This window comes from Aythya fuligula, chromosome 4 (genome assembly GCF_009819795.1).
Source record: "Aythya fuligula isolate bAytFul2 chromosome 4, bAytFul2.pri, whole genome shotgun sequence".
NCBI lineage: Eukaryota > Metazoa > Chordata > Aves > Anseriformes > Anatidae > Aythya > Aythya fuligula.
The window spans coordinates 5,856,986-5,882,193 of record NC_045562.1 but is presented as its reverse complement, the minus strand read 5'-3'; the positions used below and the strand labels follow the sequence as shown (position 1 = coordinate 5,882,193).

Here is a 25,208-nt window from a genome sequence, read left to right as displayed (position 1 = left end):
TGTATAGAAATCGGAAAATGGCAAAAGGTGACTTACAAAAGATTTCCTCACCAATTAGCCCATTTTATTCTTCATGGTGAAGTAAGAAGTTCCAAAAAGGTTAGCATTTCTTCTGTGTTTACCCTGTGCACGGTGAGCTCTGTGGTTGCAAAGAAACTGAATCTAATAGAGACTTAATTTATTCAGAATGCCATTTGGCTGTTCACATAGCTATGAGCAAAATTAACTCAATTGTTATTTTTTGGCCACCTGAAATATCTTATGTGCAATAGGCTGAACCTTTGGCTTAAAAAAAACACAAAACAAAATCTCCATAAGCTTTTGATTGTTTTTAAAGGAAGACTACAAGAAATCCCTTGCTCACTGGGATCTTGTAGGTGTTAAGAATTAACTTAGAAACAACTTCTAACTAATATAGTTGCAAAAAAATAACTTATAAGTAGTTCCTTTTTTTCTGCCCCACCATACCTGTACCTGTTGCAGTAAGAGTGTTTTCATGATGTATCCAATTCTGGCTTACTACTGTCTTTCTCAATGCGTGTTTCCTTTGTAGGGCAATACTTGGAGAATTTGAGATGTAGTGCAGTTGGAGAAAAAGCAGGAAGCTAAACAGGAGTTTAAGGGACAGAAGGGGAGGACATCTATTGCCTTTTATTCTTGATGCAGCTCTAGGAAAGTGGACTGAAAAAGACCAGGCAGATGAAATGATTATGAGGCCAGCTGTCAGTTCAAGAGAGAGTAGAATAAGTGACAAATGCCCATGGTATACTCAGTACTACACAGGAGGGGGGAAGAAAAGAAAAAGCTTAGCATTTCTTTCTGGAGACAGCTGATCTTCTAAGATTGAAACAAATGCAGTAGTTTGACAAAATAATTTGAGTAACTCTCCATGTTTAATAGTACAAATGAAATGTATGCAACTCTTGTCAATGATGAAGCTGGTGAATAGACAGGACCTGACTGGTGATAATAGTGTAAGAATGAAGTATTCATTACATCAGTGATGATAACTTTCCATGCACTTTCCAACTATTTCAGGAAACCTAGTGGTGAAATGGAACAGAAAGGAGAAGAGTTGCCAAAGGCAGTGTTTTTTGTTTTTCTCACTGTAGTGACTTTCCTCAGACCTTTTCCAGGTGCAGGCATGGAGAGTTTGAGTCAGACCAACCTCTGTTTCAATCATTGCATCCCTATCTTGTTTTGCGGATGCAAACAGGAGCTCTAAGTCCAATACTTCTTTTGTTTGTCCTGCTGTGTAGAGCTCATCATTTCATCCCTTGAAGGTTAGCTTCAGAAACAGGAAAGTATTATTGTCCTAAGTGGACCATAATTAGAAACGCAATCTGTTCCACTCCATGGAATAGGTCTAATAACTCGGATGTAAACTGACCATCTCAGCAACAGAACAGGGAGTGTGGTTCTGGGAAACCAATGTCCGTGCTTTAATACTTCCAGTTTGAGAAGAAAAAGGGACTTTGGTATGAAAAGTTGTAGGAGTGTGAAATGTGAGAAGTCGGGACTATATCTGAAAAAAACAGGACTGTATATTGTAAAGACTACTTAGGGCAGGTACTGTGAGTACCTGCAGCATCAGGGTCTTTAGCTGAATTACCAACTTGAATGATTAATTGTTGCTGTATTGTTACTGTCATTTTTTGTTGATGTGATTCCTTAAAAGGGAAGCTGTAATGTTGACTGTCATTTTCATCTTTGTCTTTCGTCTTACTTCTCCCACATGAGAAGAGTCAAACTAAATGAAACAGTTGAATTAGCTTAAAAACAAACAAACAAACAAAAAAACTTCATACAAGAATCTCTGTTTTTTTTATGGCTACTTTAAAAAAAAAAAAAAAGCTAACACATGCTTTTTATGAATAAGTGGTATTTAAAGTGTTTTGCTTTTCTGGATAAATGCAGCTATAGCGCATGCACAAAACCTAGTTAAAGGGGAATCTGTCTTTTGGAAAACTTGTTAAAACAACTGCCTGTCCACCTGGAAGCTTTATAGGTAAAAATTCAAAGCAGTGAATGTACTGTTTTGTCTGAGAGGGAAGTCTTGGCCCTTCATTTCTGCCCTCTACAAAATGATTTCTTCTCCGTCAATTCAGCAAACTGTTCTGTTTTTTACAGTTTGAGCACAGTGCTGCTAAGTTGATCATGAGCATCATAGTTTCTGTGATCTGTGTTCTGTTGGTCGTCATAAAAGTTCATTTAGGTTCAGAAAAGAGTAGTTCAGTCTCTGATATAGTTCACCGTGTTGTCACTGAGGAGTAAATTACTGGGGATGTTCATAAAAAAGTTGCTTCTGTTGAGTTTTGAAGAAGTTAATAACCACCCTCAAGCTGTCCTGTCCAGAGATATCCTCTTCAAGGTATTCAGAAAAACACACCTTTCCTGAGCATACCTTTGCTTCAGCACAAAATCCAGAGTTTTACCTCAAATGGTTAGGGAAGATGACTTAATTCAAATCCTGTGGATTAAGGTAAATTGGCTGTGTGCATATTCACCTTCTCTGACATTGTCCCAAGGATGTCAAGAGCACGGAATGGGTACCTCTGGATGGTGTCTGTTTATTCTGCTTCAGCAAGATTCACCAGAGTTGGCCTGTCTGGTTTGTGTGGCTTCTCCACCAAATAGTTCTGTACCTGAGGGTAAGAATAGTTGAATTTGACGGGTCAAATTTCAAGTTAAATTTCAAACTTCAAGGAGACAGATGGATTAATAGGATGGTGTCAGCTGTGGCATTTACAGGGTTGAATATGGAGCAGCCCAATACCCAACAAGTCATTATTTCCAATCAGTCGCTGTCTCTCGGACAGACTGACAGCTGCTATCTGTTACTGTTGCTGGGTAGAAGTAATTTTGTTCAAGGGATTGCAGGAGAATTCACTCTGACAGTGTTAACCCATTCATCCACCAATTTTCAAAGCAGGACATCTTTGTCATTTTAATCAGTAGTCTGATGTAGTAGTACCTCTAGTTTTGCATCTTTCAGGTATTTATTTTTAGTCTGATATTATCCTTTTTAAAGAAAGATGTGGGAAGACTTTTTACGAGGACACGTAGGGATAGTAGAAGGGATAATGCTTTAAAAGTGAAAGGGTAGATTTAGATTAGATATGAGGAGGGAATTCTTCACTCTGAGGGTGGTGAGGCACTGGCACAGGTTGCCCAGAGAAGCTGTGGCTGCCCCATCCCTGGAGGTGCTCAAGGCCAGGCTGGATGGGGCTTTGGGCAACGTGGTCTTGTGGGAGGTGTCCCTGCCCATGGCAGGGGGGTTGGAATGGGAGGGTCTTTAAGGTCCTCTCCAACCCAAACCTTTCTATCATTTTGCGCTTCAGAGCTGCTGCTCTGGAGGTAAATGAGCAAGGGCATCAGTTTACGAGGTTTACTTATGAAGTTCTTGGTGCTGGATTTGAAATACCAGTTCTATAAGAACAGAAGGAAATAACAGAATAATGCTTTGGAACTGGAAACCTCATAAGAATTTACCAAAATATTCAGCAATTCTATACAACAACAAAAAAAAAATTATGTAAGAGTTTATAGAAGGATCCTGTGCAGTAAGGTGAACCAGAAATAATAAAATAAAATAAGAGAGGTGATTTGTAAGGTGAATGTGTATGTTTGAGTGGCTAGAGTGGCCAGGAAAAAAAGGGGTTTGTGTACTTTGTGAGTTCCCATGGAAAATAAAAATAACCCAAATGCATATCAAGGGTACCATTTAATAATGAAAGAAGTTTTTATAGTCATGGGTATGAGTTTAAATGCTTGTAACTATGGATTTAGCAAGTAAGACTAGCTCTTCTATAATCACCTCAACAGTTATTTCACTATACCGTGTTCTCCACAGAGTTGGTTACGATATTGAATCCATCTCGATTTATATGCTGGCAAGGTTTAACCAAGTAAACTAGCCTTTAGGGAAGTAGATATTTAATTATTGTATTATTGTATTCTTCTTGTGGCAGGTGTGTTAATTAAAGACAAGTAACAGGATTTGTATGTTGAGCCACTGTTGTTTTGAGACAAAGTTATGTGATGGAGCAGATGAAAAATCCTTCTGTGTAACCGTCATTATTATGATTTCCATTTAGAGTCACGTGGACTTGATTTTATTCTTCAACTGCCTGTCTTTGAACAATTGGTTTGTCCCAGTGACAGTTGATACGAAATAATACATTTGATGCACATCTACGGGAAGAAAAAATTTGATATTCTGAATATTTAAAACAAAAAAACTTTTTGCTACATAAATAATGACATCATATTCATGTAACTACACAGAGACCTTATAAATCTATACAGTTATTTGAAAGATTGATTCTGTTCTGATGTCACTTGTGCTTTTTATATATGTATTTATATGTTCATAATTATATATATATATATAATATACTGGCATTTCTTAGCAACATTCAGATTTCTTTCTCTTATTAAAAATATAAAAATGAAGCTTTATTCTATATGATTGTTTTAAGAGTGCCACCTAGTGCCTAAAGCTTTTCAATATGATTTGTGGTGTATAAGTCAATGGAGAATTTCATTAGGTGGTGGTGCAGAAAAATGATTGCATCATTGCTTTTTGTTAAACTGGTATGGGATGGTTTAGTAAGAAAAATGTAACTTTAAACAAAGTACAAGAAAACTGAATTTAGGGTTTTTAATGTAATGACAAGACATTAATTTCAGCTATGTTACTATTGTATTTGACTTTTAAAGTAGTCTTGTATTTAAGGTGCTCAGATAGCATTCCTGATTTTTTTTTTCCTTCCTGCACGTCCTCTTGACCTTCACTTAATATCTCACTAGGCTAGGTTGATTTTTTGATGTAGAAAGCAATGTTATTTCCCATGGCCTAGATGGCCTGTGTGTGCACATGCTCTAACAGTTACAGAAAGATGTCTGTGTCTTATAAAACTGACTGGTTTAGGGAGGTGCTCAGGAATATGTTTTTTCAATAATGGATGGTTAATGTTATGGGAGACTGCTCAAAAAAAAGAAAAAGTTTGTTATAAAATGTTTATACACTTAAAAAGCTTAAAAGGAGATCTTTTTTTTTTTCTTTTTGTATGTTTTGCTTGGTATCAGAAATCATTTCCCTGTTAGTGATTTGTATGTGAAGTGACAGCTTGTGTGTGAAACCTTTTCCTCTCAAGAAGGTCCTGCAGTCCATTTATTCAGGCAGGATGTCTTTAATGGTATTTTATGTTAAAGTCAGTTTTAGCAGATAGTGGAATGACCACTGTTTCAAACCCTCTTTTTTGTTCTCAATTGTGTATTCTTCTATGACTGTGTTCTGATTTCTGTTTCAGAAACTATAGCTCAGGAGGAAGATGAAAGATAGCGTCCCCGAAGAACATTTATATTTGGGTTTGTCTCATGAGTACGAAGATAGCATCTTTCCTCTTCATACATCTATTTCGCTGTTTTTGCTGTCCTACTGTGACTGCAAATTATTCAAAATTTTCTTAGTGCCGACTGGTGAAGATGTGGACAATCAGTTTGTGACAAAAAACCTCCTTGGCGATCTCGAGGTCCATTTAATCTCCAGATGCCAGCTTCCTATGGTCGTGCAGAGCTGCTGTTTACCTGCTGTTGTCGCAAAAGATGGCAAGTTCTGTCGAGCTGGGCTTGCCGTTGTCTTAAGGCATATAATACAGAAAACATACGAGGCTGATCCATCTAAAAAGTATGTTTTGGAACTCCTGGGCTTTAAGAAGACCTGCTTAAAAGCCTGTGCTGAGGTGAGTGTATCTCTTTTTCTTAGTTATATTATTGGGGTTTTGAAAAAGAACGGAATACTCTGATGTAGACTTTTAGTGTTGATGTAAATGAGATTTTTGCTCACAGGAGAAGTGTCTGTGTTTTGGCATAAGGGTGAAAAATGATTCTTTTTAAAGATGTAGCTATTTAGCAGCACAAAAAGAACCTTAAGATTTCAATGGGGGCAGACCTTTGCTTGAATATGAATATTCTAGTCTGTGAATATTCTATGAATTCCTTCTTTTTGTCAGTGTAGTTTCAATGAGTTACGCAGTATGGCTGTTCCAGTTTGAGGTAAATTTTAAAAATACCTAATGTAGTGTTAATTTGTCACAGAATGCCACGTTCTTTATCTACTCAGGTCAGATTTCTAAATGTGAGGTGTTCTGTGGAGTCATAGGTGTGGCTATTCTTGCAGCAACTACAAGTTCTTGAAGCATGTCATAAGGACCTGATCCTGTGTACTTTGCACATCATTAATTCTGTGTGAAGAATGTGGAATTTGAGAATTAAGTAAGTGGCAGTTCTGGGTTTATGGAGAGTGCAGGAATCAAATTGTAACTTTGCAAAGTTCGAGACTGTTTTCAGGTGTACTTATGTCTATTTATTAACATTAATGTAGGCAATTAAGAGCTTAAACTAGTAAAACACTTTTGAAAATTTTGCCCTGGATGCCAGCTTTGTCACAGCCCTACAAATACAAATTTATTGACAGTAGTCACTGCTGTATTTATCGCCTTCCTATGCTTGTTTTACATCTTATGAATAATCATCTTTTGACTTCAAGAATCTTGCCAACATTTAGTGTTTCCTTGAAGAGTAAAGGGAAATTGGATTTAACTGAACTATGCTTGTTTGGGGAAAAATAGGAAAAGCAAAATAAAGATTCTGACTACAAATATTATGCGTTTTTTTTAAAGATGGTTATTTAGTTTAACTTATAATACTAATGTACTGTACTGACTGTGTCTGTGAGTTCAGTAGCGTTCTTGTGTGAAACATGTGATGTAAGATTGTGCAGCTGATTCCATGTGACTGGCTCAAATTACCATGAATGAAGATGATAAACTAGTACTTGTGAATTATCCAGTCTGGAAGGGACCTACACCTCAAACCAGGATCAATGCCAGATTCAGAGCAGGTTGCTCAGGGCTTTGTCCAGTCAGTCTCAAAAACCTCCAAGGATGGAGGCTGCACAGCCTTTCCTAGCAGCCAGGTCTAACGCTCAGGATGGTGAAAAATACTTTCCTTGTGCCAATCTGGAACCTTCTCTGCTTCAGTCTGTGACATTTGTCTCTCATTCTGTGGTGCAGTGCACAGAAAGCCTGTTTCTGTCTTCTCAGTAGAAGCCTGGTAGTGGGTGCCTAGCCTCAGCCCAGGCCCCTAAAGAGCTCCACCTGTCCTTGACCTTCAGGTAGAGTGTGAACCCGTAGCTGCTACTCCTTGAGTTGACATTTCAGCCTATTTATCACCTCACAGTCTGCTCATCTCTCTAGCCTTGCCTTGCTCACTCCCCTTGGGGGGCTGAGCCCCACTATTTCACAGTCACTGAGGTCCATAATTGCATCTGATCGCTGCGCCTCCAACCCAGTTCATCCCTGTTGGTGAGGAGCAGATCTGGAGGAGTGTATCCCTGTGTTAGCCCATTGGGTACTGGCATTTAGAAGTTGTCCTTGGCATCTTCCAGAAACCTCTGGTTCTGATCTCTTCCTGGGACTGCTAGAAAACTTGGGTTCCGTGTTTCAAGTTGCTGCTAAGTGGGTAAACTGAATAAGACAAACATTTTATGGTTCTAAAACCCTTAAGTACAGATACTAAGACATAAAACAGGGCAATGATAATGTGAAAAAAATGGGGTATTGTTTGGTTAGACTAAAGTTTCTTGATGTTGCATGCTAAAAAAAAAGTGCTAATAAAGAATTTCTGTAAAATAGATGTGTTCAAAATCTGTTTTGTGTCATCTTCTGCTTCTATCACCAGCAGCTGGAGATGACCTCTATAAATTGCTCAGATCTTTCCTTCTCATGAGCTACACAGCCACCCTAATCTTATGCCAATAATAAGGAATAAAAATCTGCTATACTGGATAACTGTTCATCCAGTTTTATATATAAAAATTAGCTTCCTAACTTGCTATTGCAAGAGTAACACAGAGTATCCTAGCTTCTAAGATGATCAAAGGATTTATTTAAAGCTGGAGTTACCACATTTGGCTGGAGTTTTTTCTGTTTCAAATGGGCAAAAATGTACCTTGGATTTTGTTTTCTCCACTTGTAGAGACATTAATTACGTAAATTTGTCTGACAGGTTAGCCAGTGGACCAGACTTTGTGAGATCAGCATACCTCTGGCTGTTGAAGGATTTTTGACGGCAGCTCCCGAGCACTGTCAGGCCGTCCCTGCTGACATTTTACAGCTTGAAAGAAAACTTGGAGAACCTGTCCGAGTGCACAACGATGACAAAATTCGAAGGCAAAAACTTCAACAACAGAAGGCAGGTGCCAAGGCTGCAGTGCCTGGACTCAGTAAAGAAGCGACAGAGGAAGGAAAAACAGTGGAGGCAGATGATCATCCGCTTCCAAGTCTGGAACTGAGCGTAGCTTTCTCCAAGCTGCATGTCCAGGAAGCATCAAATGCGCTCCGAGAGGCCCCTGTCATCAGGAGAACAAAAACCTCTGACCTTCCGCCTTTGGACCACATTTTTGCAGAGGGGCTTTATTTTACCTTGGCGGATATAGTGCTTCTGCCGTGCATCCATCAGTTCTTGGTAAGACACCTGCTTCTGCAAACATGTAGTAGTGTATGTATTTTTGTAAGAATTGTAAGGGAGGCAGTGAATAGGAGGAGATTCAGAGCCCATGGTGGCTTTTTGGAGTTGTAAATCCTTGACTTCCTTACGTATATAGGAGCTGAGGAGACACTCAGGTATTGCCCACGGTAGACTTCCAAAAACTCATTTGTTTATGTGATTGGTGTATAATTTCTTGAGGCTCTCTTGAGAGGGCTTTTGTCTGCCTGTATTTCCTTTTAAAATATGGGATGCAATGATTTCTGATTTACTAATTTTCTACATAGTATGCTGACATTCTTAATCTCTGGTGTTGTTTTCTTCTAGTTCCTAAAAATTACTCTTTCATTTGGGACGAAACATTCCTATGGAGACAGCACTGCTTTAGTCTGTCTCAAATGAATCCCTTTTTTATCAGGCCCTCCCGTAAAACAAGCCAGCTTCTTTGCACATCTGTAGATAAAGATGAGTGTGTAGGACGGTATAGTACCTTCATATCAGAAAACCTTTTATTCTTCTGTGCAGTTCCGTGTTTTTTTTTTTTATTTATTTTTATAAAGCTTGGTCTGTGTTCTTCTCCAAGTAAGGTCTGCTCACTGTGACCCTGCTCAGAAGGGAAATGTTGTGTCTAGGGATGCAGCTTCTTTGAGATGTGCCTCAGCACCTCAAACCTCAGTAATTTTTGTCATTTGTTTACTTTTGTCATTTGTCATTCATGGTATTGTTACTGCTAAATTGGTCTCTGCAGTTTGTGGAAGGTCCTTTGTTTACTGCAGTGAAAGGAGAAATTCCTTGGAAAACATATCGCATAGCCCAGTAAAGCAGAGAGATTTGATTATCTTCCCCCCACCTCCTTCTGCCCCAGCTTTTTCTCACCTCTGGAAAGAAGCTTAGTGCTGCAAGTGACTTGAGCTCAGCTTCGGAGTCAATTTTACAGTGCTGCAAGACTGCGTAAGGGTCTTGCTCAGCACAATCTGTGCACTTGGGTTTATGAGGATGTAAACACAGAAAAGAATTAAGGAAATAACAACTCTATTTCATATGACAATAAAAGGATGCGATGAAGTTGCCTACGACCACTATTCCTGCAGGTACTGTACAAGACTGATAGCAAAACACGGTGTCTGTTGCCAAGAAGAGCTCTGAATGAATTTAGTATTTGCATTTTGATACAATTTGTTTTGCCAAATTTGCCTTATGGTGTTAAAAAACAAATGGAATTCCTGGAGAAGATGCTGTCGGTCTCTCTGAGGTAAAAAAAAAAAAAAAAAAAAAAGTCTCTAAAATCAAGACAATCACTAACAAACATTATTATGTTATTATGTGTTAAATGTCCCCTGTAACATCTTTCACCAAGGTCATTATCCTCAGTGGATTTCTGTATGATGGTCCTAATGTGGGAGTCCAGAAGTAGATCAACGTGTCCACCTGTGGATTAAGATGTTTAATGATTTAACAGAAATGATTATTAATTCATCTCTGCTTTGTGTATGTGTTTTGCAAATCACATAATTGAGGATTAACAGCAACTTCTGTATGGATGGTGCTAACCAAAACCATTAAGACAAAATGCTCTCCTACCTATTTGAAATGCTTTAAAGTATTTCAGATGTTTTTGTTTTTGTTTTTTTTTTTTTTTGCAAGGCCTTTTCTAACTAAGAAGAGTTGAATTTTTTTTATAGTAATGTTTGATTTACTGGTGCAGTGTATGAGAAGAATCCTGGATTGGGTGCTTGTTTGCAGCATCCAGCTGAACTCTTTCTGCAGATACACGAGCAGCTGAGAACACCAGGTTTTTGTTGCTGTTCTCCTGTTATCCTTGAGCCTGGGTAGTCTGCAGCTTGTGAGCTGTATGAAACTTGCTGCAACAAGCGAGCCTGGGAAATCTCTAAAGCTCATTGAAGATGTTTTCATGTCACAAATACTGAATGAGCCAGCGCTGAGAGGTGCCCTTCTGGGTCTGCTGTTTGGGAGTAGAGGGGGCCTTGTGGGTGAGGTGACAGGAGGTGGCTGTTTTGGCCACAGAGATCGTGAAACAGTTGAATTCCAAGTTTTTGGAGTGATGCAAAATAAAGTCAGCAGGGTTGCTGCTGTGGGTTTTAAGCAAGCAAACTCTTAAGCTTCTTAAGGATGACAAAAAGGTGGAGGCATTAAATGCCTTTTTTTGTCCCAGTTTTTATTATTAATGATAGAACTTGCGCTTCCTGGCTCTCTGTCAGCTTCCCAGCGAGGTGGTTGATGCCCCAAGCCTGTCAGTGCTCAAGAGGCATTTGGGCGATGCCCCCATTAATATGCTTTGGATTTTTGGTTAGCCCCGAAGTGGTCAGGGAGCTGGATCAATGATCTTTGAAGGTCCCTTCCACTGAACTGTTCTGTTCCTGGGTTGTCTTTAAAAAATCGTTATAGTTGCACTTCCACTTTGCTGTAAGGGTTTAAATAATGAAGTCTTCAATGGGTGTATGTCTGGAAAGTATCATGCAATAAATGTGAGGAAACCCATAGCTGATTGTAATTAGAATTACCAAAAGATAATGAAGCTGAAGAGTTGTTTTTCATTACCTCATTTCATTTCTGTTATCTTCCTGAGGTTAGCCTTGTTATGCTTCCTATTAGTTGTAACTGTTTAAAATTAATAGGAGAATAACAAAAGCTCGGCTCTCCATCTGGGAGAAACCACCATTCACTTTTTAAAATACAATGTAGAACACTTGTTATCGAGTGTAACAGTGCCTCTTGGAATTGCTTTCCGAAAGACTTCTTCCTTAACTGAATTAATATATTTCTGCCTCTGTTACCACTGCGATATTGCATTAGATATTAAAATTACAGTTCATCCTCCTTTTGTTCCTTTAGCTATTACTAATTACTGATGATTACCCTAAGAACATTATAAACACAGCATGCAAGAAAGCTGCTTAAATTTTTGTGTCATGTCAAGTGTTCTTTACCAATTCCTATTTCCATGCTGTGCAGAGAGATGTGTGGAAGAATACCATTTTTGCTTGGCCTTTTCGGACTTCTCATGTGAGCATGGTTTGCAGTTTTCTTTTTGAAGCATGCACAACATTACAGGATAGTTGAGGTCAGAAGAGACTTCTGAAGGTCATCTTGTCCAGCCCCCTGCGCAGAGCAGGGCCACCTAGAGTTGCCCAGGACCATGTTTAGTCAGGTTATGAGTACCTCCAAGGACGGAGATAACCTGAAAAAAGCTTACCTACATTTCAGCTTTCATTTCCATGCAGTCATTTCATACTCCTAAAGTTTTACAGAATGAATTTCACTGCACAAGGTAACTTTTTCCTTATTTTTGAACTAAAGGAGTGTTGTTTTGATCTGTTGATTAAAATACTCTTAATGTCCAGCAGTAACTTCAGTTTTAGTCAATCCATGTGTGGGTTGTGGGTTCTCTGATCCAGCAAAGGTCTAAACAAATAACATTTCTCAATTGTTTTTTCTCAGTTTAGTCATGTATACAGGTAGGTGTGTGGAATTTTTTATTACAGCTGAGGGAAGGTGGGGACCAGAGGAATCCCAAACATTCATCTCTTTGGCCCTTTCATTTCAAAGCTACTGTTACCTTTTCAAAGTTTCTTTCCTCATCCTTCTTTTTAAGATTAGATGGTCATCATTTAAAATTGTGATATGAGTATCTTTTTTTTTTTTTTTTTTTTTTTTGTAATATGTGTATCACATTCAGACTTAAGATATTACACTTTAGGATACACTTAAGATTTCAATTTCTGTTGAAGGCCACTTTGCTTTAAGTTCAGCATTCATTGCAATCATTTTGTTGGTGATTACCAACAAAAATGAATCAGTCCCTTGTTAGGAAATATCAGATAATCAATAATATTATTATAAATGCTGTTTTCCTGTTACTGACTTCAATTGTGATTAAAATCGGCCACGTAAGCACTTACCCTCTACAAAGCACATGAGAATTACAGACATTTAAACGGCCAGCTGGCATCTCCAGTGACAGGCCAGAGTTCTTAACTAGCTAAGCTTTTTCATTAGCAGCACGCTATGAGTAACCGTGTTGAGTTTTAGCATGGAACTAAGCTCACTTCCATAGTTCATGCCTCCTGTTTGTGGCTTATAGGAAAAGTTGTACAATAGTAAGTTACCTTTCCATTTATTTTTCTAGGTTCACAGCAAAAAACAAGGAAAAAATCTGGGAAACTTGCCTCTGATATCCAGTTGGTATCGAAGAGTTCAAGAAGTACCTGGAATAAAGAAAGCTGCTGACAAATGCAGTATGCAGCTTCTCCAGCTTCCAGAGTTGGTGCCTGCTCCACAGGAACAGCTACAAGACTTCTCTTCAGTTCCTGATGAATTAGAAGAGGAGCATGAAGACAGTCATTTTATAGGTGGTCCAAGGCCAACTATGACTAAGTTAATGGTAATTTAAGACTTTTTAATTAGTTAATTTCATGGTAATATTCAGCTTCATTCAAAGTAGATGGTTGCAGAGACTGTCTTTGACAACCTTGAACAGTTTAATGAATTTTGTCTGATATGCGTTGGCTTGGAAGGGATTTTACTTTTTTTTGTTCAGTTAACAATATTTGATTGTTCAGGAGTCAAGCAAATATAGGATGCTGGAAAGCTCTGTTAGTAATTCTCAGGAATCAAAGTAAGCTTTTGTTTAAATTGTGATATTACCTTCCTCTTTTAAAGGTATGTATAAAAAAAGATGACAAAAGATGTTGCTTTTATGTTTGGTTTAAGTATTCTATCATTTCTGCCTTTTTTTTTTTTCTTTGCTATTTCCTTTGAGCTTTGAACATCTGAGATCCATAATGAGTTTTGTTAAAGAAAAATCTCCATCATGTTCCATAACTCTCCATATTTCTTTGCACAGAGGCTGTCAGCCTCTTCTAAATAAAATGAACAGGGCTTTCCTGTGAAAATGAGAGAAATACATAATTTGAATCCCAAATAATGTAGTCATCTGCCTATTAAGTTTCACCTAGGGTGAAAGTGATACAGTTTGATCTGATGTCTTTAAGCTTGGTGGGAATTTTGCTACCAACTTCAGTAGATGAAAGATCAGAGCCTTATTTTTTGTTCTCTTTCACATAGGAAAGCGGTATCGAGGCAAAATTTTCTCCTCATCCGTGCCCTAACTGGACTATAGACTGGAGCAATCTCCCATCAGCAGTCAGTCCTGGAGAAGGTAAGGGTTTTTAGGTATGCATGTGTTTAACAGTGCCTTTTTCTGGTGTAGCTACTTAACTGTTTCAGAGGAATGTATGTCACTTCTCATCAATGTATTTCAAAGCTATGTAAAACAGGTAAGCAGTTTCAAATCTGTTTTAAAATGCAGGCTGTTTATAACACATGGTAAGAGGACTTAGGTCATCAACAGATGACGACCAAACTGGGAATAAAAGTTTGACCTTGAATCCTTTTCCTCACTGCTTCACCCCTTTCCTGAACTTTTCTTCATATCTAGGGCAGTAAATTTTGGCTACACAATGTTAATATAATCAGCCTGAATGTTATACATGGACTACATCTCCCAAAGCAGTAGCAGCCGATTTCATTATGATGAAAATAATCTTAATTAGAAAAATTTGGAAGATACATACCAGTCTTCCCTTTTGTGGCAGTGTTCCTTGCCCTGTAGGGGTTCTTTTCTTTGCTGAATTGCAGAGCAGTCTGCTGCCCAGTGGCTGTAGTTCTACAGAGAACAAAGAGATTTACCACAGCATTTGTTGTTTTCATTGGTGTTGTGAATATTGAATACCTCTTCTACCACACAGTGGAGTTGGCTCTGAAAGGTCTTGTAGATACTGCCAGACCACAAGAACTTAGCGGACAGGAACTCCTTTCTACGAGGAACAAAAGGGTTTGTGTTCTTTAGCCGCGGAGACTTACACAAAATACTCTTTATTTATTTTAATTTACCACTGTGTGAGAACAAGTGAGTATTCCCATCGATGATACAGGGTTTATAAACGTAAAATCAAATGTGAAGTTGGTTTCTTCTGTTTTGTATCTGTTTGTTGTTCACAAAACCATGACAACCCTCACTTGTACCATGAGTAGGTTCACAGTCTTATACAGAACTTCTCATGTTCTTCTAAAATGATTCTTCTGCTAGTAAAACCTAATTATTATTGCATGAATCAAATTCTCAGTGTTTTATTACTAAATCCTGCCCAATATGCTAAGAAAATAGTCACTGAACCTGACAGGGTTTTAAACTGGATTTGAGTACTGCAGTTCAAGTTTTTCAAGCAGATTACCCCTATGATTGGGAAATAAATTACCTTTTATTGATGTTCATAGAAGTTGAGACAAAATAATGAATATTTCAGTTAAAACTCGCATTGTTTTTTATCTACAGTAAGGTTGATTAGCTGGCAAATGATAATTTAGTATCATGCATGACGCTATTTCTTTGTTCTATCTCAGATTAAATAGTCGTAATTTGTGTTATATGTATGTGAAAGTTCTTGGATTGAATAGTTCAGCCTGTCTGTAAGACAAATTAGACCACCTTGCTGTCACACCTGTTCACTACAGAAAAGAATTACTGATGATTGTCATTCTACTGTAGTCACGTAAATAAATTTTTTTCATTCAGTATTTTTGGTAGGGATCATTTATTGTGGCAAAACAACAGATTATGGCATCGTGATTTGCATTTCATTTACTTAGTCATATTTCTGAAACAAAATAGAACTAAACCACTAGAACTAAGTGGTTTACCTGCTCCAGTTTTTAATAGTATTTGATTGATGACAATGCACTCGTGTTTACATTCTTTATATCCTCTAGCTTTCTAAATCGCTGCTATTATCTCAATTGCTTCTAAAATATTTGGCTTCAAAAATTGTGTGCATCAACCTTGAAACGTGTGAATCCATAGGCTTTTGTGAACACCTTGTTCTGTATTTATAATTTTGCAAATGCCCCAAAATGCAGTATCTTGGTGTCCTCTGTAGCTGTTGATATCCAAGGATACTGTACTTGTTACAAACTTTTTTCTTCTGGATGGAATTTAACATAAAACATTTATTTTAAAATGTATTGTAAACACTGGTTCTGTTCTAGTTAACTGTATAAAAGCTTGCTACTTTTATTTGTATTTTTTCTAAGGTCATTTTCCAAATCTGTGATTAGATCAGAAATATGTTGATATTATCTACAGACAATATTACATACAGAAGCAAAAACCTCTCATCACTTTGTTGTTTCTTCCATATAGTGTATAAAGATATTTCTTCAAGATCCCAAACCAAGTCTGTCTGCCTAATTGCATGTCTCGATACTGAAAAAATTTCTGCAAAATCTTGAAAGAAAATGCAGCATTTCTAAGGTAGATAGAAGAATAGAGGAATACTGGATGCTTGCGTGCCATTAAAATACACTGTGAAATAATTTGCAGTGTTTGCAATAATGGCTTCATTTGACAGGAGACATGAGTTAGGGGTCCAAACCAAGCTTGTGTTGAGCTTTACAGAGAGGTAAAGATTGTTATGGTTGGAAATGTGAACAAATAGAAGAGTGTGGCAGGTCTGAGTGTAAAAGTACAATGGCAGAGTGAAGGAAAATGACATATTTGCATCAGTAGTAATGAGGAATAATAATATGACGTGTCAGCATAGCAAATGTTTTCTTTCTTTTCTTCCCTAACAAAGTGGTGGCTGAAATCCAGGGAGGAGGGGGCTATTGAAATGAGAATGCTGATTAGAAGTAATGTGCTACTGTTGATTAAGTGTGAGGTCTGGGAAAAAGGAGGTAGATTGTATGCGATGAGGTTTGTGACCAAGAAAGAAATAGAGCATCTTTCTGTGGTTTCATAGTTCTTACTAGGCAGCAGCAGCAACAATTTTCTCTCGTTTTTGGAACTTCAGTCAACACTGGAGTCTTTGTGTTGTTAGTTTGTGTTGCTGGTGCTGTCTATGTGTGGAACAGTTCCTTGTCTTCAGTTTAAGTTCTTATTATCTGCAGAGGCTTGGTGGATATCAAGATCAGTTTGCCTGGTTATGATTAGAGAAGATTCCTTTAGGTTCACCCGAAGCACATTAAGGGAGAGGGGAGAGTGTATGTGTGTGGGGGAGTGATGACCCTTGTCACTGCTTTATTATTCTGCTGATTTATGAGGATGTAAGTCTTTGGTCCTGTCATTTTTTTTTTTCCACCGAGTAATGAGTTCACTGTCAAAGAGGAGAAAAATTATTTTTTACAACAGAATCCTTTTTGAATCTTTTTTTTTTTTTTTTCTTTAAACCATCTTTTTATTTATTTTGCTTTTTTACCCAACTGTGAAATTCAAAGTGAGGAATAACTGACCCACAGTCACAAACCCTTACTTCTTCTCTCATGAGTTCAAATACTTGTAGAGCAGGAAGTATTTAAAAAAGAAAAATGCCTTATTTGTGAGATCTCACTGTGAAATTACCAGCTAGACTGAAAGTGTGCATGTAATAGGATTTACTTACAAAGGTGGTGGTTAGCTGGGAGAAAATTCAGACTGTTCTTTCCTAAGTGTCAAAGCAATCACAGTATGAACATAGCATGTATTAAACTGTATTGGGTAGGATTGTCAGTAATGCTGTCTTTCTGATGAGCTTTTTCTTCAATGAAGAAATTTTAGGAGGTCAGAAAAGAGCTCCTTAGCTGAAATACGACTTGGTATATTAGGTGGATGTGAAGGGACACCTGGTATCACTTTTAGTATGCTAAAAACTTGGAGTGCATGCACAGCAGAAGATGGAAGGGGCAGTTACAGAATCTGGAGTGAGTTTGAGGCGAAGAATGTTAATTTTAAAAGTGTAGGCAAATTAATAAAGCTAAATCAAAATAAACGTAATGCATTTTACAAGTGAAGCTTGCTCTTTCCAATTAATGGGAGACATATAGCCCTTTAATTGTCTAGTTGGTCCTACTCACAGGACCAATTTTTCTGAAACAAGTGCATTTTAGTGGATTGTCTATAAACATGACACCCAGAGAAACATGTTAATTATTGTATGTCCTTCCTTGTTGCTTGCTAGGAGTTGATTGATTCCTAGTGTTGAATTGATTTGAATAAGTGTTTGACTTACGGAGTTGAGGTTCTCTGTGTATGAATTTAAAAAAGCCAATGCAGAAAAAGAAAAGGCCTTTCACATTTGCTGTGTCCAGCTCACAGCTGTAGGAGAGGCCATCAATCCATCGCAAGGCAATGCCTGCTGGCCTGGCTGAAGTGCAGACTCTCATCAAATCTGTTGGTCTTATGCTTGATATGTGATCAGTGACAAGCTGATGGCCTAATGGGAAGGGCTACATAAAACTTACTCACTTGATACTTGCCCCTCCATTTGCATTCAAATCTTCAGACATATGAGGAAGTCACTAGAGTTTTAGAAAACCTACTGAGTTTGTAAAGAACAAATTTGGAAAGCACAACATACAATATTCACGCTCTCCCTGACATGGTTACTGAGAAAAGAGATACGTTACCTTGATATATAAGCCACAGAATAATTCATACTGTGCTGTAAATGTTTCTCTTGGGGAGGGGGAAAACCCAAACAAACCACAAAACAGAATTCAGGAAATACATGTATATAATATCTAAAAGGTTGCCTTTGTTGTCTTCTTTACCTTAATAATTTATGTCAGCCCAGAATCTGATCCTTAGTGTTTTTACTTTGAGGGGTCTGCTCTTATTAATAGTCATATTTTGATATTTGCATGAATATAAATCTTACTAAAAGTGCCAAATTCAGTTGTTTATGTACATACAGAGTACAGAATGTTCACATTAGAAATAGAGTGCCTGTCTGAATTAGAAGAAAAAATTGTGACATGAGAAAGAAGCTGCTCTTACTGTGCCACCCTTCTTTGTTTGGTAGTGTAGTAACGATCATTTTTTCCCAGGAGGAAATGCTGCTACATTTTTTTTTCCTTTTTTCTTTTTGAGGTATCATGTTTTCTATTTTTATGAAGCAAAAACGTAAATGAAACACTTCGAATATAATTTCTGATGACTGATTATCTCAAATCATTTGAGTATGATAAGAAATTATGAGTTTACCTCACATTGATTTGAGAATTGACATCACGATAGTTATGATCAGATGACGAATATAACACTTCCTTAAAATTCTTTTTAAACAAACTCCTTACGAATTAAGAACGTGGAAAGAGAGAAATGTCTGTTTTCTTTATATGTCTCTCTGAAAAAATATTTTATGCTTGAGTGTATTTCTGCAGAGGAATTGTTTGTCAAAGTCTTACCCTCTTTAAAAACGTATCATTAAAAACCCAAGGTAGTGAAAGTTGCTTCCCTTTAGGAGAATCTTTGTGTTCCACAATTATTCCATAGAGTTGTTGCTCACATTTATGTCATTAATTAATTGCACACCAGGTTTTGTTTTTAACATACTGCCCAATATAACTTAGTGGTTAATGCAATACAAATTTTTATTTTTTTTTTACCGGAAGAAAGGAAAATGAATTGCAGATATTTGGCTGACACTTTGTTGCACTGACATTGTTAAAATATATCTTGCAAAGGCAAGAGTGAATTTCCTTCATTGGCAAAAATCTGCTAAATAAAAATTCATTGGAATGTGGATCTCGATGTTTTTTTTTATAGCTGGACAGCCACTGATCTTGGAGATCCCACTTATGTGTGTTATTTCAAAGCAGTTTGGTTTGTTCTCTGAGGTCAGCTCTCAAGGACTGTGTTTACTGATCAATGTAAGTGCTTGGCAAATACTGAGTACTGTATCAGTAATTTGCTACTCTGCATATTCTCTCCCCTTACCTATTCTCTTCTGCTTTTCTAAAACACTAGTTTAAACACTAGTTTTATAGGACATTTTATAAGAAACTTACATTAGGCTTTTAGAAAGTATTAGAAAGCAAAGTATGTAGAAGAATTTATTTCAATAGTTTACTTCACCTGCTTTCTGTGAGACACAAATTAGAATTTTTTATTCATTTACAGATCAATAATACAAGGCTTAGGAGCTGCAGTCTTTGTCTATTAATAAATTAATGTAATCACAACAGGTTTCTCCATGAGGCTGTTTTTTCAGGTTTGATCTATGACACTGTTCAGTGCAATCTGTAGTCTAGGTTTCCAATGTGCATAACTCATGAGTTAAGGCATCGGATATTTTGGTGTCTACACTTGAGATAAACCCTCTGGTCTTTGAAGACTAAATATATGCACATAGATGTGATCCTGTTTGTAAAATTCCTTTACCTATTTGCTAAGAAGTTGCTTTGTAAAATGATTTCCCAGGTTTCAAAACTCCTCCGAGCTACCCCCATCCCCTACACCACTCAGTAACAATTCTTTCTTCGTTTAGGTAGGATCTGAAATACTAATGGAGTAAGAAATGGCTTTGTGCTCTGTTTCCTCAGTTCAGTAAGACTCCTGAAATCCATCAATTCATAAATTTTAAGGCTAGAAAGACAGTATGATCATCTATACCTGTCTGCTGCCTGCTGCTGGCTATAAGCGAGATCTGTAATTGCTTGGACCATGCTGAATAGTTCAATGAATAATAATAATTTTAGAAAGACACCCAGCTGAAGGCAGAGCTGTGTTCACAGTACAATTTTATTTCTCTGAAGTGGAGATTAAACTATAAACCAGGTATTCAAGAGTGAAAGAGTATGTTGTGAAGGAGAGCAGCTTTAAAAAAGAACTTTGATTAAACTCATTGGGTGGGCTGACAAGAACAAAACATTGTTTACAATTTTAATTTAGAAACTTCTTCAAAAGTTAAGTACTTTCAAATAACACTGTCTAGACCAATAACAGTGTCACAGTTCTGTGGAATTAACTGATGTCTTGATTAGGCAGTCCTAGTGGTATACCAGGCGACAATCCTGAAGGATCATTGTTACCTTCCACTTCCAGAACTGATATTAAGTAAAAGATACTTACCTAATGTCAGACACTATGTTAAAGAAAGATAGCTAACTAAGGGTGATGCTGGTGGTTTACTTTTCAGCCAAAGAAAACTTCAAAAAATGTTCAGGCTTCATTTACAAAATTAGTGTTAATGAAAAGGGAGAAGCATCAATGAACTAAGATGAGATTCTTCATTTTGATCCGTCAACCACTGTAAAGCTTAGCTTCCCACTGAGTTCCCTGTATTTTGGACAAAATGATGCTTTTTTCAGTTTTATGCTTATACCAAATGTGAATCATCCTCTAATTGGATTTTAAGCAGACATTACTAAAAGGTTTTAGCAGCAGCCTTTTTTTAATTTTTTTTTACTTTATTTTTTAAAATTTTAACTATGTTGAAGGGAAACAGCATGAAGTGATGTCATTATCTTTTAGCCATTTTATGTTTTTCACTTCAATCCATATTAAAAGTGTAATTGTTAGCAAAACTTGCTAACATTAACTTGTAGAATAAATGCTTTATAAGATGCAGAGCTGTTTGTTTTGAAATTGTTAGCAAGATTCACTCAATATATCCAAGTTGCTTCTAGGATTATTTTGTGAAGGTAGGTCACAGCTATTTTGTTTTGTTCTTTCTTTTATATTGGCATTACCCTTGGACTATTTTAGTCTCGAGAGATGCTTCTGAGATGTGAATACGTGATGCTTAAAAATCAAAGCTGTTTTGGAGAATCTGATATTTTATTAAAATTCTTACTAATCAAGAGATGCAAATTCTGTGTTTTACTTTAAATGTTAAAAGCAACAGCATTTCTAAAATGAGATCCAGGCAGTCGTTTATTCCATAAAACAAAAAGTTGAAAGAAACACTTTAAAGTTCTCTATTTCCCTTCCAAGCCTGTCAGAACTTTTTGAAAGACTTTGAAGATTTTTTTTAAAATAGTTTTGTAGCCTATTTCAGTATCTCAAGCATCCTGAAGCAGGAACTCATCCTTCTTCTTCAACTGATTTTTCCATATCAGACAGCTCTTTGCCTGCAAGCCACATGGGTAACAATCCAAGTGAAGCTCAGCTGAAGCTGCTTCTCATTAACCTCTCCTTACAGCTATAGTTTAGCTGCACTCATTTAAAAGTTTAAACCACGTTTATGATGGCCTCGTACTTTGCAATTCAAGATCTGAAAAACCTGGGATGGTGATGGAGCTGTGTTGTCTCTTATTCTTAATAAATACTTGAGAAGTGAATGATTTTGAGAAACAAAAAGATGTAGACTAGAATATAGGTAATGTTGATATCGGAGGTGATAAGTGTATGAAAAACAAGCTTATTACTGCAATTTCACTATTTTATGTGGCTTAGCATCATAAGATTGTTCTTGCAAAACCTTAGACATCATGTGTGACTTTTTTGGACGTTTTGATTGCTCTGGGGTATAGCATTCCACAATTTTGATATGAGTTTGAGTTCAATAACTGATTTGTAGACCAAGAAAAAAATCTTTATGTAGCTGGCAATTATAAATAGCCCGTGCCAATAAACCAGATGATTTGTCTGTGGCAATATGTACTCTTCCTACTATTACTGTGCTCTTCCTCCATTTTTCTTTTCTTTTCATCTTGGTTGCCAAACTCCATAAGGGAAAGGAATGAATTATTTTATATTTTTAAGAAGCATACCTGGAGATAAGAGGCAATGCTATTATATGGCTAAGTTAAATTAATATGCAGTTATGAGCTTTTAAGTACCATGTTTCACTGAAATTGGTACTTTTTGAAAAATTTTGGCTTGCTTGTTTGCTCAAAGTCTGTTGTATTCTAAGTGCTGTTTTGAACTAAATGATATTATTCTTAACATCCTCTGAAATATTCAAAACCAGCAAAGAAAAAAAAAAAACCAGCAGTTGCTAATGCACCTTATTGAAAATCATACTAGAAAGAAAAATACCAACACAGCTGTCTTTTGATCCTGTTATGGGTAAGAAGTTGTTATGGTGCAGGTGATTGACAGGCTTTCCATAAAGCTAATAATTGCGGTGTGAGGTGCTGCAAAGTGTCACCTTTGCTTTAGTGGCATGCTTTGTGGACTAAGTGTAAACCCTGGAGAATTCCTGAGGCCTTAGCCCTTCCTATAGAATATCCCCTGGAACACGAGTTCAATTTTGATCAAGTTTAATCCCTAGAGGTATAGTTTTACAATTCACAAGTCCTTCTTAAATGCGATTTAATTAGGCTTCTGAGAGATTTGTTTTATAGAGAGCAGTATATAAAGTTTAGTAGAGGCTTTTTTTTCAGCCCCTTTGCGGTTTGTGCTTATTTACTGAATGTATCTGGAGAAATAGAATTAAATGTTGCAATTTGCCAGTTGAAATGTTCTTGGGATTTACGACGTGGGAACCGAAGGCAATTTTTAATGACTTGTTTTTGTAAATTCACAGTAGCCTCAGTTCTGACAGTTAAATTAAAACATGGTCTTGACTAAACAAGAGTAAACTTCTGCGAAATGTCTGCACTTGACAGTCACTGGGTATGTGTAAGTAGAATTTGGGTGTGATCTGCCCTAGAAAGAACATGCAGCTTCTTTCATTACAGACTGTGATTTTTTTGTGTGTATTTTTAATCTCATCTAAAGTTCTCTGACACATGGAAGGACATAAAAAGCAAAAACATTAATACATAGGTAACTATCAGATATTTTATTAACATAACAGTTAAATTAACTGTCCATGTCTTCCTCGGCAATCTGTCATGAAATTTAAATGGCCTGCTAAGAAGCTCTGGCCTTTGTTTCATTTAAACTGTTTGGTCATATGCTTTTCCTGATAGCATATTAGTAGAGTGTACTTGTTTCTTTGTCCAGATTATATTTCTAGGTTCCGTGTTCCTGGGATAGAAAAGCCCCTGAATTATTTATCTCTTAAGCCAGAGGTCTAAAGGAGAAGGGTCTGCTATGTAGTCAATAGCATGGAATTGCAGGTCATTCTTTACAGAGTATTATTACAGAGGAAAGGATTGATGATACATTCTAGAAATTTTGCCTGGGACAAAGGTCAGCATAAATCCAGGGCAGATGATTAATGTGATACAGAAAGACGTGGCTCAAAATCATAAGCAGGGGTATTTTGGGGGAAGACAGAATATACAGAAATTTATCACCTTTGATAGTCAGTAAAGGTGTATTTAAGAGTGGCGCTGTGGTACACAGTGACGCTTTGCAGAGAAGACTGTGGTGACACCTTGTTTCCTCCTCTTTGTCTGGAAAATACATGCACTAACATTTTTTAAGAGTCCCGTTCCTAGTATTTCCATTTCATACTGACTGATGCCGTGTATGCCATCCAGTCTAAATGGCACTGAGAATTACCCAGATGCAGACCATTCATGCTCTGCTGATCCTCACGAGGTTCTCATAGCAGCTGGATAAGTAGTTACCAAAAATACTTGCCTCTTTCAGAACTTCAGCAAAAATGTAAGCAGATAATTAGATAGGAAAATGCTATTTTTTGTTGTTATTGTTGTACGTGTTCCATTTCTTTTTTCTTGCTTGGTTCTGAATAGTTCAAAATAGATTTTGTCTGCTGCTGAATAATAATTAATTGCCTATTTCATGAATCTTGCTCAATGTACTTAGTACATGTCAACTTTTCTACAGAGCACATATAGTGTCCAAACTTAGAGCAAATTTGTTTTGATATCTTCTCCAATTCTAAATCTGTACATTCCTGATTTTCAGCATTTTGCAATAATTCTTTAGTTAATACCATACACGGTTTTTGGAATGTGAATTCCTTAAAAAAAAAAAAAAAAAAAAAAAAAGCCACAACCAAACAAACAACACAGCAAACTTTAGATATCTAAAAGTCTGTCCTACTTCTGCATAAGTGGAAAGATTTACTTCTTTGGGGGCAATGTTTTCCTTTTTGAAAGCTGTCTATCTAACTATCTAAATGTTTAATCAGATGTTGTGGTGATGAAATCTGTATGCATTAGTATATTTATATTAACAAGAAAGATATAGGGAGAGGGGGAATTGGTCCCTCTTTCTGTCTCCAAATACTCTGAATATGCTGCTGAAAAAAAGGCAACTTACAGATGAAATTAGTCTTATTTTTTTCTATAATATAGTAATATCTTAGTATTCCAGTTGCTGTGCATTTTAAATTGGTCTTTTATAGTACCAGCATTGTCTTTAAATGAGACATTTCAACTGCTTTGGTGTCCGTACTGTAAAATGTCTTCGCTGCTTCATTGAAGATTGTTCTGTAAGATTTCTTATTAGACTTAAATCCCTGCTACATCTGTAATAGGGTGTAACCACTGTACAGCTCAGCTCGTGTCCTTTAGCCATTTCATGTGCCATCCACTTGCCACACATGAGAATATGGAGGTTCATGATTTATAGATTAGCATGGCTATACACTGTAATCAATGCAAGGATTTAAAGTTATTTTTCCCTTTCTTTGCAGTATTTTTATAGCTCATTTACATTGTTTTCTCAGCATTGTAGCTGAGGGACATCTGGGTTTTAAATTTATCAGTCTAGCTGTGAAGTGAGCACGACTGATCCCTGTATTTCTGCTACAAAGCCTGTAGCAGTTCTTTCAAGCAGAGGTGTCAGGAGGCCTTCCTTACCTCTGCAACTGCATTTTGGCTCTCTTACTTTATTTAAAGTGTAGTGTTGGGCTCTGCAAATCTGTCTTTCAAGAGAGAAGTGTACTGGTAGAGCTGAACCAGAGTTTTTCGTAACTGTTTCTCCAGCCTGCTGGTGTGTGTCAGAGACTTCTGGA

At 37.0% G+C, this 25,208-nt stretch overlaps 1 protein-coding gene across 2 annotated transcripts in view; it reads left to right on the top strand.

Moving 5' to 3' along the window:
- The window catches only part of GSTCD (glutathione S-transferase C-terminal domain containing), a 69,553-nt gene that overhangs the window by 2,141 nt on the left and 42,204 nt on the right, over positions 1-25,208 (top strand). For both annotated transcript variants that reach the window (XM_032187496.1, XM_032187497.1), the window contains exons 3-6: positions 5,316-5,747; positions 8,074-8,532; positions 12,701-12,955; positions 13,639-13,732. In XM_032187496.1, the coding sequence (XP_032043387.1) occupies positions 5,337-5,747; positions 8,074-8,532; positions 12,701-12,955; positions 13,639-13,732 (1,219 nt within the window). In that variant the 5' untranslated portion in view covers positions 5,316-5,336. The remainder of the gene's footprint in view (positions 1-5,315; positions 5,748-8,073; positions 8,533-12,700; positions 12,956-13,638; positions 13,733-25,208) is intronic.